Here is a 14121-nt window from a genome sequence, read left to right as displayed (position 1 = left end):
AGCTTTTAGTCATAAGTACATTAGAAGGAGTAAAAGGAACAGTGATATGATGATAAGATTTGAGAGATAACCAGATCCACCTTGTTGTTTTATTATTTTTTAAAGATAGTACTGTTGATATGAGGAGACACTGCCAAGAATTTCACATAAATAACTAAATACTGAATTGATTTCTCTGGAAGCCTCAAAGGACTTTATATCTAACCATCAATGATTGTTGAAATAATCATCTTAGTACTTTTTAACATGTATAAACACCATCTACTTTCTGAGTGGCTCATGAGACTGGTAATGGAATATATAACCTATAACCCCAAGATTATTGGATGAAATGTGGTCCAGGAAGGTGTATCTAGTAACAGGCAGCAGACGGAAACTCTTTTATGACATCTAATCTAGAGAGCACACTTTTCCATTTAGTCTTTATGCCATAGCTGTGTTCCAACACATCAGATGCCTTTTTTTGGTCCCTCTAAGAAAAAGTAGAATAATAAAATGGTTTTCCCTAGAGAGCACATAGAAATGTCAAGATATCTAGAAGGATATCCACCAAAATTTCGACAGCAGTTAATTCTGGGTAATGAGATCACAAAAGCAAGTATGTATTTCAAAAGTATTTTATAGTGAATACATAGTAGTTCTATAATCAGAAATAAAATTAAAATTTTCAAAGTTATTTAAAATAATCTCTGCAAACTTATTAATCATTTTCCTTAACCTGTGATTGGGAGCAAAGAAAAGAAAGTGTATAATGTGTCCCTAGCTTTAAGATCTTTCACAAATTTGCTAAAGGTTAATATATAAATTATGTAAAATGAAGGAAAGACAATAAAAGTTTGGCTAGTCAAGAAGTCAATTAAGCCCTGGCCCGTTTGGCTCAGCGGTTGGAGCGTCGGCCTGCGGTCCAGAGAAACCCGGGTTCGGTTCCCGCTAAGGGCATGTACCTCGGTTGCAGTTTGTCCCCGGCCCTGGTTGGTCGTGCGGGTGGCAGCCACTCGATGTGTCCCTTCACAGCGATGTTTCTCTCTCTCTCTCTTCCTCTCTCCCTCCTGTTCTATCTGAACAAAAAAATGGAAAAATGTCCTCGAGTGAGGATAAAAAAAAAAAAAAAAAAGAAGTCAATTAAAGCCCTGGCCAGGTGGCTCAGATGGTTGCGGTCTTGTACCATACACCAAAAGGGTGCAAGTTCGATTCCCTGTCAGGGCATATACCTACATTTCCAGTTCAATTCCCAGTCGGGACACATAGGAGAGGCAACTGACCGATGTCTCTCTCTCTCTCTCTCTCTCTCTCTCTCTCTCTCCCCACCCCCCCCTTCCTCTCTCTCTAAAATTTTAAAATCAATAAAAACATATCCTCGGGGGAGGATTAAAAAAAAAAAGAAGTCAACTAAACACATATTTTTTTTTTAAATATGTTTTTTATTGATTTTTTAGAAAGAGAGGTAGGGAGAGATAGAAACATTTCCAAGATATTTAGGGGTCTATTGATTTTAAAAAAAAAATAGGCTGTTGATTTCCTTTCTTTTTTTAAAAACTGTATTTATTTATTTATTTATTTATTTATTTATTTATTTATGTTTTAGAGAAAAAGGAAGGGAGAGAGGGAGGGAGAAATACATCAGTGAGAGAGAACCATCAATCAGCTGCCTCCTGCACGCCCCCTACTAGGGATCAAGCCCACAACCCAGGCATGTGCCCTGACCGGGAATCCAACCGGGACCTCTCAGTCCACGGGACCATGCTCAGTCCACTGAGCCACACCAGCTGGGGATGAACATGCATTTTGAGCCTATAATTTAATTGTTTGACTAAGAGTAGTTTTAAGATAGAATATATCCTGTTACCTTTCATGAATGAATAGTACACTCGTGGATACACCATCTCCTCTCAACCCACATTCAAAAGGTCAGCAAATCGTCCTTTTTCTACTAAAATATCCACTGAAACTCAAACCTTCTCCTTGTGCCCATCATTACTACCATCTCTCACATGGACTATAGAATATGGGTTTTTGCCTTTTTTTTTTTTTTTTTTTCATATTAAATACTCCTTGGTAAGACAGAACAAAAAATATAGAAAAAAATCTTTATGTGCTTTCAAAAGAAAATGACAGCTGTCTTCTTTCTCAATGGGGTGTGCAAAGGACGCTACTCTTACTTTTCTAACAAATGCTTATTCCACACCACATTTACTTAAAGATATAATGTCCACACTCGACTTATAACACAATTAAAATCATGTATTTGGATGGGACAAGTGGTTTGATGGACTTATTATTTACATCATTATGTTACTCTTGTTATAGCAGCCTAAACTGAGTAAACAGGCAGTAAAACAGAATATATTCTGATTAATATTGAAAACTCAAGTTTTTAGTAAATATAATAATCATGGAACTTAGCAATATTGATTCTTGACTCAAGTGAATTAATATATAAATAAATTTTTAGAAAACAGAATGCTTTCCCAACTTCAAAAGTTATAAAAATGACTTTTAATTTGTTCTTTACACAAAAATGATTTAAATCAATACTGTTTGCATGTCCTGTGTTAGCAATGAGGATCCACATGTAAATTTCTCATAACACTGATTTCAAGTCAAGATGGAATTTAAGATATTCAACACATGCTTTACTTAACCAGAAATTAATTTAAGAAAATTTAATTACTGGAGCATGTTGTTTAAATTTTAGCATATTAACACACACATCTTCAGTTTCATAATGAACTAACTCCATTTTTGAAGTTAGAAGCATCTGATCCCATCTGTATATAGAATCCTAGTATCTGACCATACTGGAACTAAAGAGATAAAAGTAATGAAAACAACAGCATCAACAATTAGATTTTGATTTATAATTATGTGCCAGCCACTTTGCTACACACTTCATAAGCATTATTTCATTTAATCGTGAACTAAATAGGCAACTAAGTATATAAGAACTAAATACACAAGGAAGTGAAATGATATTGTAAAAAATCATAAAACTACATGAGCCTTTAAAATGTTTCCTTTAAATATGAAAACAAAAATAAGATATATTAAAATGATTTAGAATCTGGTCAATGCACTTCAAATGGCAAGTTTTTTTAAAAGATGAGACAAATTAAGTAGAAGCAGCAAGGAATATTTTAAAGATATACTATAAAATGTTCAATTTCGTCAAAGATAAAAAATCAAGGAACAATGCGGTGAGCGTGTGTGTATGCGCACATGCATACATATGCAATCAATCAATCAATCAATTAATCAATATTTCATAATATAATGGCATATTCTATTTCCACCTGCTTATCTGAACCATCTCACCTCTAGGAATAATCCTTCCCCCCATATTCCATGGTCCAGGTTTTGAAAAGATATTCTATTGTACCTAGGTAAACACATGACTACTTAGCATACATGGTTAACTTTCTCACTTCACCCAAATGAGAAAAAATGGATAATTCAAATTCAAAATCATTTTGAGGAGTATCATCTAGTATTAACAACAAAAGATCATAATGTATTGAAAATTGTAGGAAAATATTATTTCGAAATACAAACATGCACTTTAAAGTAATTACTCTTAAAAAGCACTCCAGTTAATAAAATATGAGATAACTTAATCTTTGATTAATTGGAAAAAAATAATTTTCTTTTCAAGAAATATAGTTCTGTGATTTTGCTGCTAGGACAGCCAGCAGATGTCTGCCTAGTCTAAAAAAAATTTCTCTTCCTCAGGAGAAAAGAGCTTAGACAGGAAATAAACAGCCAGATGCTGACTGTGCAGTGCTTAGCAGATGACGTAGAGAATCCTATTCTACAATGGAAAGCATGAGGGTCAAGGTTCAAATTAATTTTCCTTAAAATTCAATGCAATTACCCAAGATCAAATTACTTATTAAATATAAGTTGTGTCAAAGAACAGTGGCTGGCATAAAACAGAGTTCTAAATTTTATAATCTGCTATGTTGGCTAGAAGAATAAATCCATATTTTCCTAAACATTTAGCAGACTCTCAAATAGAGCTAATACAAAACAAACAAACAAAAATACTATTTGCAAGACCATGGTAGGACAACAAGGCTGGGGACAGGACAGCAAAGCTGGGGACAGGGCGGGGAGGGACGGGGAGTGGGGAATCAGTGGGGGGAAAAGGAGAAACATCTGTAACAAAAATAAATTAATTTGTTAAAAAAATAAATAAAAAAGACCATGGTAAAAGCTGGGTTTGAAACCGAATTAAAAAGTGAATTTCCATAAATACATAGAAACAGCAATATCTTCTAAATGTTCCAATTTAATGTCTCCACCAAGATATATTTGTCTTGGCTTGCAAAAAGAAATAATAAATAGAAAATATATTTTTAAAATGGACCTGTGAATAGAAATTATTTTCCTCTGCAGGTATATACTTCTAAAAATAAAAATTCAAGGTAGAAACTTTAAGTATAAGGTCTACTATATATTTGTTAGCATTCTAATTTTTAGACTTTATAACTGGGTGAATAAGTTTAACTACATCAAAATTGGGTTTTTAATAACAAGGACTACAGCTTCTACCACCTGGCAAGGATCAGTCCCAAAACACTGGCCAGTGCCTTATCCACTGTGTCTAACCTAGTTATAATTGGGATTCAAACAAAAATAAAAAATCCTAATAATAACCAATAAATATTATTCTTTTGTTGCATTATTTAAATTTAAGTACATATTAATAATACAGTATATAAGAATATTATAATTTCTATACAGAAATAAAGATATTAAATGACATTCCATATCATTTTTTTTCAGTGTTTGAGAGATTGGCAATTGTTGGGAACCAAGAAACCCAGCTGTTGTTACAGCTGTAAAACTTGGTTTAAAGGCAAGTAAAACACAGATACATGTTTTTAGAAGAATTACCTACAACTGTGCTGTAAAACCTGTGTTGCCTCAAGACACTTTTGTTAACGCTATTATTTTGGGCTACAGCTTCACTAAGAAATCTGATGCAATCTTTGCCTTCCTGTTGTCTGAGCCTTTGGGAAAAATAAGAATAGTTCTCATTGAACTTCTGATACCTAACCTGAGGAAATTACAAAAAAAAAAAAAAAAGGAGTAATACTTTCCAGAACAAAATAAACCTAAACTCTTAACACTCCTTTATAGATTTAACCACCCATGTTTGACCCATGTATGACCCATGTTTCTCTGCCCCCACTTTGGTTATTAATGTAACATACAAATGTTTTGATTGAGGACACTAACAGTTAAAAGTGGTAAACGAACAGCAACCACTGCTTAAAATAAATAACTGAAATACACGTGAATGTAATTACTACATATTTTTTGTATTGTGCTAAAGCATAAATTTCCTAAATAATAGTTTCCAATTTTTTTAAACACACAAAACGCATTTTATTTGCAAAGTACTTATTTTTTCCATATAATTGTGTCCAAATAATACAATGTATCCAAAAAACATGCTTTTAATTATTACAATTATATCAGTATAAAAGTTATTGGAAGCAAACACTTCAAACTTTTTTCAAGGATTTAAATTATTATTATCATTAGTAAGGATTCTTATTATCAAACTATCCTTATTAATATCAAACTACATTTGATAAATATACAATATCTATACATTTCTCCCTTTTCACATATATGAATTATTTCTGATTATGATCTTAAAGTATTTTTAAAAGCTCTTTTATTAAATTGTATTCAGTAAATTATGATTTTTTTTCTCTGGAGTTTGAAAACATTTTGGAGGCATAATAAGTTATATCACACTAAAATTTGTAAATTATGCAGTATTAAGAAACTAAGTATTCAAATATTTTACTTGTTAAAGAAACATAACGATCTTTTATCTGCTTTCAAGTCCATGATGGTGTATTTGATGACTAAGACTGGAAGAGCTTTTTCCATAATGAACCCCCAAGGTAATGGAATGTCTAGCTTAGCAAGAGAACTTAACTGGAAACTTATAGTGTTTTTTAAAATATTGACACAAAAGCTGGATTAAAAAAGACAGCTCTCTAAATCCCAGTGCATTAGGCTATCTTGATCATCTAAGGTAAAACTAGAGGTGTTTTAAAAGGAAGATCTACAGGGTGAGCACTTAGAACTTCTATTAAAGTCTATAACCTTTTTTTTTTCTAATTCTGACAACAGTAAGGATATAAGTAGAGTAGGAAATAGCACAGAAACACAAGATGACCTTGGATATTTCTGTTGGGACACACTTCATTTATAAGGAATTATAAATCTAGAGAATAAATAATCCCAGTTTTTCTCTCCTGATATTCAGTTTCTTACCTTCCAAATAGAGGAGTTGGCCTAGGTTATCTACATCATCTTTCTTGATTCTTTAAATTTTTTTCCAAGTGTTAGCTTAAATGTATCTCTACAGGAAATAATTAATCTTAAATATAAATCTGTCAAGAGTTAGAAAGGTGCTCATCATAATTTTGAAAGATGACTTTATCAAAATATAGTGTATGTCCTTTTATAAGTAAGTTGCACCTTTAAACATCTTTTACTTGCTCTAAACTTAAAGTTAGATTAAAATAAACAAACAAAAAGAAAGCTTTCTATTGTGATTATAGATTTTATACATCTCACTGATTTAGTTCTGTGAACTGAACTAAGAATCAAGGCAATGCGAGAAAGTACAATTTCATTACCAACTGACTATGAATAGAGAATCATAAACCTGGGTTTCAAGTAAATGGTTTTAAAAATGTGAATGGCTAGTTCTCATATAGTCTTAAATGATTAATTTTTTTTTCTCTCTAGATTTTTATGTTCATATCTGACATCTCTGGCATTCTGTATCAATTTAAGCACTATGTTAGTATGATCAAACCATCCAAATTTTCAGGGGCAAATTCCACATTAATACTATGGTTGAGTTTTAATAATCTGTCTCTAAATTCCTTTCTATGTCTATAAATTTATAAGTATCTGATTCTATATATTTAATTCCTAGTTTGCTGGAGACAACGTGAGAGATTATAAAAACTGATTATATAAATAAAATTTTGAACACAAATTATAACAAAATATCAATCATTTAAATATATATATACTTACGCATAGAGTTTTATATATAGTTATATATAAACTTAACATAAATTAGATCTAAATTCCATGTCTCTCCAATCTCTGTAAATTCTCAATTTCTGCCATGTATGCATATACACAGTGGGATTCTTTCAAAGGAATAAAACTTTCTGGCTACCTCTTAAATGTTTATTGAAAATAAGAGAAGCCCAATTCTCATCCAAATATAATATAAATCTAGACTCTAGAAATAATTTAATCATTAGTCAATAAATCCCTCTTGTGGTAATTTCAGGTATTCGTATAAAGAAACTAAACTGATCACATGACCTCCGGTAGCCAAGACAATAAAATATGAGGCATATACATACACATCTCTGGATTATAGCTTACCAAAAGTATAACAGATTTCCAAGAATTAGAAACAGTTTTAAACCATACCTTACAATACCAGTTGAAAGTATTTCTCCTAATGAAGACAAATGAAAAATATCCCACACTATTCTTCCACAAAAACATACTTATATTCAATATATTTGAAAGCAACAGTGAAGGGGAATAAATCAATCTCAGTAAAACAGTCAACAGAAAACAGCTCCAAATCAAAAAAGTAAAATATTTAAACACCTATGTATAGATCCCTATGAAGCTTGAATAACCAGCAAGAATGAGAAACACTAGAGAAAACTCAGAGTGGTTTGTATTCACATAGAAAGCTGGAGATTTCCGTCAAGGAAAGCCTGTAATACAGGTTTGATTTTTTACTGCCACCATCAAGCCAATGGTCCCGCCCCGCCATCCCTCCTCCCGGGAGTCGCAGAAGCCCATTTTACTTACTAGCTACTTCCAGCGATGCGTTGTGGCTCACAGCTTCTCCGAGGTAATTCCTTGCTACACAGATGTAGACCCCTTCATCTGGCCTACTTTTTCGTCCATGTACAATTCGTAAGAAAAATAAAGATCCACTTGGCAGCAACATTCGGTGTGAGCGAGGGTCATCCTTGTCCGTCTCCACTCTCTCCCCCCCTTTGTACCATTCAATAGTTGGTGTGGGGCGGCCCTCAGCTTTACAGTTCAAAGTGGCAGGTTCTCCTTTTGAGACAATTAGGTCTGAAGGGTGTTCAACAATGCGAGGTGGAAAATCTTCCTGACGAAGACGGGAGCCTGAAGAAATGACAAAATAGCTTCATATTATCACTTGAAAACAATAAAAGTCTTATTTCAAAAGCCTGGGCATTAGCACGGTTGCTTAAAAACTGTGTAATAGAGGCTCACTCCTCCTGCCTTCTTCACACACTAATCCTTCTGGTGTCCACCTTGACATCACCTTCCAATTCCTAAATCCTTTTGACCTCCACTTAGAAAGTGCTCTTGCTTACACTCTGCCTGTACAAACCCTGCCTGCTCTTCAAATCTCTGGTCCACAGACCCTTTCAGAACCTCTGACTCTGTTAGTACCATGTACGTGGTACCTGTTTTTGTAGAGGAACATGTTAGAAAATTGTTGGGTATTACAAAAACTGGCATGACTTCCTGGAATTTCCTTTTCAACTAACATCAATCAGCACGTTAACAAAACATATACTATATACCAATGAACATTTCTATTCAAACATATGGTGAAACTTTTCTGTATAGAAACCTTTATATCTTTCTCAATATAAGAATATATATAGATAGATATATTTTTCAGAGTTTTTACTATTAAGTTCATTACTCTCCATTATGTTGATATTTTAATAGACTTGAAAGATGAAATGTTAAATAATTGAGTTGAAATAATTAATATACAATTAAATGAAGAAGGATATTGGGTGAAGGGCCACATTCTATACTTTATTCTTACTCAATAATTGAAGTCCTGAAACTATTTTGTGTCTGTACCTTATTTTCTCAATGAGATAATAATCTCAATGAGATAATAAACGGGGATCAAGTTTCATGTTTGCAATATTCCCACCTTATTTCTGCCATGGATAGATTTAATCTTAACATCTTCGAGGTTTCTCAAATTCAAAAGCCCAAGGCTTAATTTCATTGTTCTCCAAACCTGGTTCTCATCTAGAGCTTCAATCTCAACAAACAATGAGAATAAAGCCCTGTCTTCCTCGATGCCCCCTCTCTGTCCCCAGCCCTCCCCCAAATTTCTCTATCAATCTACTCATCTCCATCTCTACCAATCAGCTACCACCCCAGATCAAGCCAGCAATTCCCACCGGGACTCAGGAAGGCTCTTCAATAGCTGCACTTCAGTGTAGCCAGATGAAGGCTCTGAAGTGTAAATACAATCTGGGTCCTCCTCTATTTCAATGGCTCTTAAAATAAACTCATTGCTCTTAAGATAAAGTCCTTAACAAGGAGAGTGTTCAAGCCCCTGTCTCGCTCTCCAGACTCCCTGTTCCCTTCCTTTCTCCCCTTGCTTCACCCCAGCCTTCAGTCAGCTCCACAAATACTCTGAGTTTCTGCCTTCACAGGCCCATGCCTGCCACAGGGGCTGAGCTCGAAATGACCTTTCCCTGGTTTATAGCCACTCTTCTTTCAAATCTCTTGTCTCCCTGATCTTTACAACAAAAATTAAATACTCCTTTTATAAACTTCAATAACACCATACAGCTACCCTTGGTAAGAATGATCAGAATTACATCTTAAATTTATTTGTTTGATGCTTTCAATGTTGTCTGTCTTTTCCATTACTCTGTAAGATCTGTGGGTCCAATCCTGCTCACAACTGCTTCTCTTACACTTGGCATAGTGCTGAAGCATACTACAGGTAATCAATAAGTGTGCTGAATGAATAAAAAATGAATAAAGTAATGACAGGAAAGACTTTTTGAGTGGAATGATGTTAAGTTTAATAACCATGCATTTTATAAAGAGACTGTAAAAGATTTTATTTTTTTAACTGTAACCAATATGCATACTATTTAACCTTCACTGGACTGTAAATTCTACATAGAGTTTATTTATAGCTTTAATTTTTAATTAATGCAATTCATATTTTTTCTTAATGAAATCAATAAATGAATGATAAAACTAAAACATCTATTATTTGCTTATATCTACCACAAAACAAAATACATATAATAAGCTATAGTTTTATAGACTGAAATACTGACAAATAGCTTTAGTTTGGTGCATGGTATACAGCATAAGTTCTTCAAATGAAACCAGGCCCTAAAAGAGGAGGAAAGAAACCAGCACATGAGGGAAAAAAAACAACTTAGGAATTCATACTCTCTCATATATTGAAGTCAAATTAAATTTAAATTAGATTTTAAATTATTCAATGATAAGTGCTATAAAACCTCAAAAATAAAGCATTATAATACAGTACTGGCCATTGCTTTGGTTATAATTATGAAAGTTTTATGTTAATTATGGTTAACTGCTGAGGTTAATATATATTCAGCTTAAGCAAATTTTATTTTAAATTCTGAAAGTCCATTTCAGATCAGAAATTGGGGTGCATGGATTGCTATGAAAACACAAAGAAAGGACAAGTAAGACTACTGAGCAAGGAGAGAAGGCTTCCTGAGACATGAAACTTGAGTCTTGGAAAAAGTCAGGAAGAAAAGAAAGCAGATAATTTCACTTAGAGGCAAAGTGACAAAACAATAGAGTACACTTATAGGATCTGCAGGTAGGTGAGTATGTCCTCAGTCTAAGGTTCATGTCAGAGATTAAAACCATGTGCCTGAAGACATCACTAGAAGCAGTAACATGACGGGATTTGTACATCGAGCCGAAGTTCTGGAACCTGAATGAAGCCAAAGAGGACATTTAAATATTTTAAGCAAGGGACTGCATGATCAAGTTTGATTTTAAAGAGCTCACTAGTATAAAACCTGTACTGTAGCAGGACAAGAGAGGAAGGGTTCATTTGGACACTTTTATACTCCTCAAGCAATAAATTCTGAATCTTGGACTTGGATATTGACAGACAAGGGAAGAATCTAGAGATATTTAGTCACAGTACCATCAGGATCCCCACATTGGCAATGTGAGGGCGATGGAAATTAGCAATGTTCAGGATGGAGAAGCGGAGGGCAGGGAGATCCCAATTTTCTGATCTGAGCAATGGGTGAAGGACAGTCTCAATGAAGGTAGAGAATAAAAGAGTGGAGTTTGGTTAAAAGAAGAACAAGAGAAGATTTATTCAGTATGAAACATTAAGTCTTTGAAGTACTTCCAGAATATTCAAATGAAGATGTCAAGTTGCCAACTGAATATCCAAATCTGACCTCAGAAAAGAAATCTCAGCTGGAACTGTAGATGAGAATCAAGCTGGAGACTGAAACCATGGAAGAGAATAAAACCATCTAGGGAGATTGTATAGAGGAAGTAACAGCTATTTGTAGAACCTGGAGATCACCCTAACTCCACTAAATTTGGGAGAGCTCAAGACTCTATGCCTAACCTACAGTCCCTTATAGCTGGGCGCAGCCAGAAGAACTTCGGGGAATAACTGAGGCCCGGGTTTTCACCATGATTTTTGTAGAGCAGTATTCTAATAAAGGTTAAATTTTCCAAAATGCTCTTTGGAATATTCTTTCTTCTGATTGTTAATAGATATCTCTCAAAAGAAGAGTTGCTGTTATTGGGGTCTAGTTAGTTTTGCTAATACACATTATGGTTAGCCAAAAGAAAAGTATAATATACAGCATTTCTCAAACTAATTTGGCCATTGAACTCTTTATTTTTATCTTTATAGGACATCCCCACTGACCTTTGCTTCTAACAAACAGACTTAAAAAAAAATACCTTGTTACCATACAATAATGAATAGAATGAATAAGGTTAGCAAAAAATGAGTTACTTGAGTGTAGAGCCAATAACTTTGCAAATCATAACAAAAAATAAAAATAACATTTCTCATAAGGTTTAACCTTCAGGAAAGAAACTTTCCAATTCCTGAGTGATATTTATGAGTAATTGGTCAACCTCAATAATAAAAATTATAAATGGCAATCATCATTGCTATAAAATCTATAATAAATTTTTCTTTATTATCAAGTCTGAGTAGAAAAAAATGAATAAAGAAAACTGATATTAATTATCCATCATCTCCTTTATCATAATAACATCTTTATGGGGTAGGTGTTGTTATTTCTGGTGTCCATATGGGGGAACTGAGATCTTAGCCGTCATTCAGCTAGAAGGAGGCAGTACTGGGATTCAGTCCTAATGAAATTCAAAACCCTCAGTTTTTCCAACTATTCCAGAAATACTGCTAGGATTCATATGTTAAAATCTATAGAGAAACACACTTTTCCATTCTTGTTCCCAACACTGGAAGTGTTAATTCTGATTACTTCTTTTTAAAATGTAGATAATAGAAACAGCAAGAAGCAATCCTGATGACAAGTGCTGTTCTTTTCTCATGCACTCATAACTATCTACTTGTAAATCAACCGATTTCATAGCCGATTAACTCAGTACAGACCTTCATGATAAATAATTGGGGATATAAATTTTTCCTTATATTCTGTCATCTTTCCCAAACACAATCTTGCATTTTAAGCAAATATTCATATATTATAAGTTTTTAATATTCTGAGAACTTCAATTCCTATAAACTGTGTGCATGACTAAAATTCAGTATCACTGGTTCCCCAAATTTTTCCACCAACATACTTTAATGGAAAAAATCACCCAACTTCTATCAATAATTGTGACTCACTTTCTCAGAGGACTTTGAGGGAGTTACACCAGGACCCAAAAGGAAGAGCATATATGAATGTTCAAAGAGTATAATGACTGCCGTCTTCCTCCCTAGAAGAGGGGTCCACCTCCACTGTCACAAATCTTTCCACGATGTTACTGACTCATTTTTCATGAAAAGCATTCTCCCTTCAATCATAAATTCTGAGTTTTATAAGCCACCTGACCATCACCATTCTAATTATGCTAATTTGGGTCTTTTTTCATGTAATAAGATATAATATTTATATTATATTTGCAAAACCAGCTTCTAGGAAGCTTAAGAGAGGATAAGAAGAAAGAGACCCATGGAGTGAAGCCTTAACAAGAGCTAGGATGATAATGTCAGCCGCCCTTGGCAAGACTCCTGGCAGAACCTTGGGAATATGACAGGACTGACCCCAGGCCACGCCAGCGTCAGGGGAAAGCGCATGGCAGGATTCCTTCAACAACTGCCTGGTTGGAAGATAAAATATAAACACAAATGACTGAAATATCTAAATATTTACAGGACCACAGCTGGAAAAAGATAAACACATAAGTGCTAAGTATTTCAAAGAAATATATCAAAGTCATATGAGATTTATGATGAGGAAACCAAACTCCTAGTTGGATGTAAAATGTTCCTCCCTTTAAGACATCACATTTACAGAAATAAAAGCAACTAACCATATAAGAGACTGATCATGTTGACATTCTGTTGAGGTATGTAAAACACACACACGTATATAATTTTATGCTTTTTTCATATATATGATTTTAATCTTGTTTTCTAGCATGGCAGTAAAATTTATCTCAGGTTTATGTATATTTATGTTTTTAAGTCTGTTTCTTCATAGTACATTGAGTGAAACAGTATTTATTTTATTAACGAAGTCTTGTCTCGATATAAATTTATTTTCATACTCTTTGATAGGTAATATTAGAAAACCTAAAATGATTAAAATGTCCATTTATATCATATACAAAACTTCTTGCAGCACAAAAAAATGCTTACAAAATTGCTAGAAGCAAAGAGGAACAGGTTCGGGAAGTAGTTGACAGATATACAATGAGTATTAACAGACAATTTGGTGGCATTTGTGCAAGGTAGGGCTGAGGTATATATATTTGCCTTGACAACATAACTATATTTGTAAAAGAATACCTATATTTTTTAAAGAGTCCTAACTCTTAACCTTTGTATTTAAACCCCATTTACATTTTAAGGAGCAGGCAGCCTCCAATTATTAACATAAATCCTACTGTGGGCACCAATCCTATAATTTTCCTGTCAGAATTTCATCCTACGAGGAGATATTTATTAAAAATAGGAAGACAGCACCAGTTCATTACTCATCGTGCGGAGAGTAGACGAAGTATTCTCCGCCGAGTTACACT

At 33.8% G+C, this 14121-nt stretch overlaps 1 protein-coding gene across 1 annotated transcript in view; it reads right to left on the bottom strand.

Annotated features, from left to right (window-relative positions):
- ROBO1 (roundabout guidance receptor 1) overlaps nucleotides 1-14121 on the bottom strand; it is a 539216-nt gene that overhangs the window by 336813 nt on the left and 188282 nt on the right. The window contains exon 2 of the mRNA XM_036243340.1: nucleotides 7879-8205. Coding sequence (XP_036099233.1) covers nucleotides 7879-8205 — 327 coding nt within the window. The remainder of the gene's footprint in view (nucleotides 1-7878; nucleotides 8206-14121) is intronic.

This window comes from Molossus molossus, unplaced genomic scaffold, assembly GCF_014108415.1.
Source record: "Molossus molossus isolate mMolMol1 unplaced genomic scaffold, mMolMol1.p scaffold_m16_p_5, whole genome shotgun sequence".
Classification (NCBI taxonomy): Eukaryota; Metazoa; Chordata; class Mammalia; order Chiroptera; family Molossidae; genus Molossus; species Molossus molossus.
This window is presented reverse-complemented; position numbering and strand designations above follow the sequence as displayed.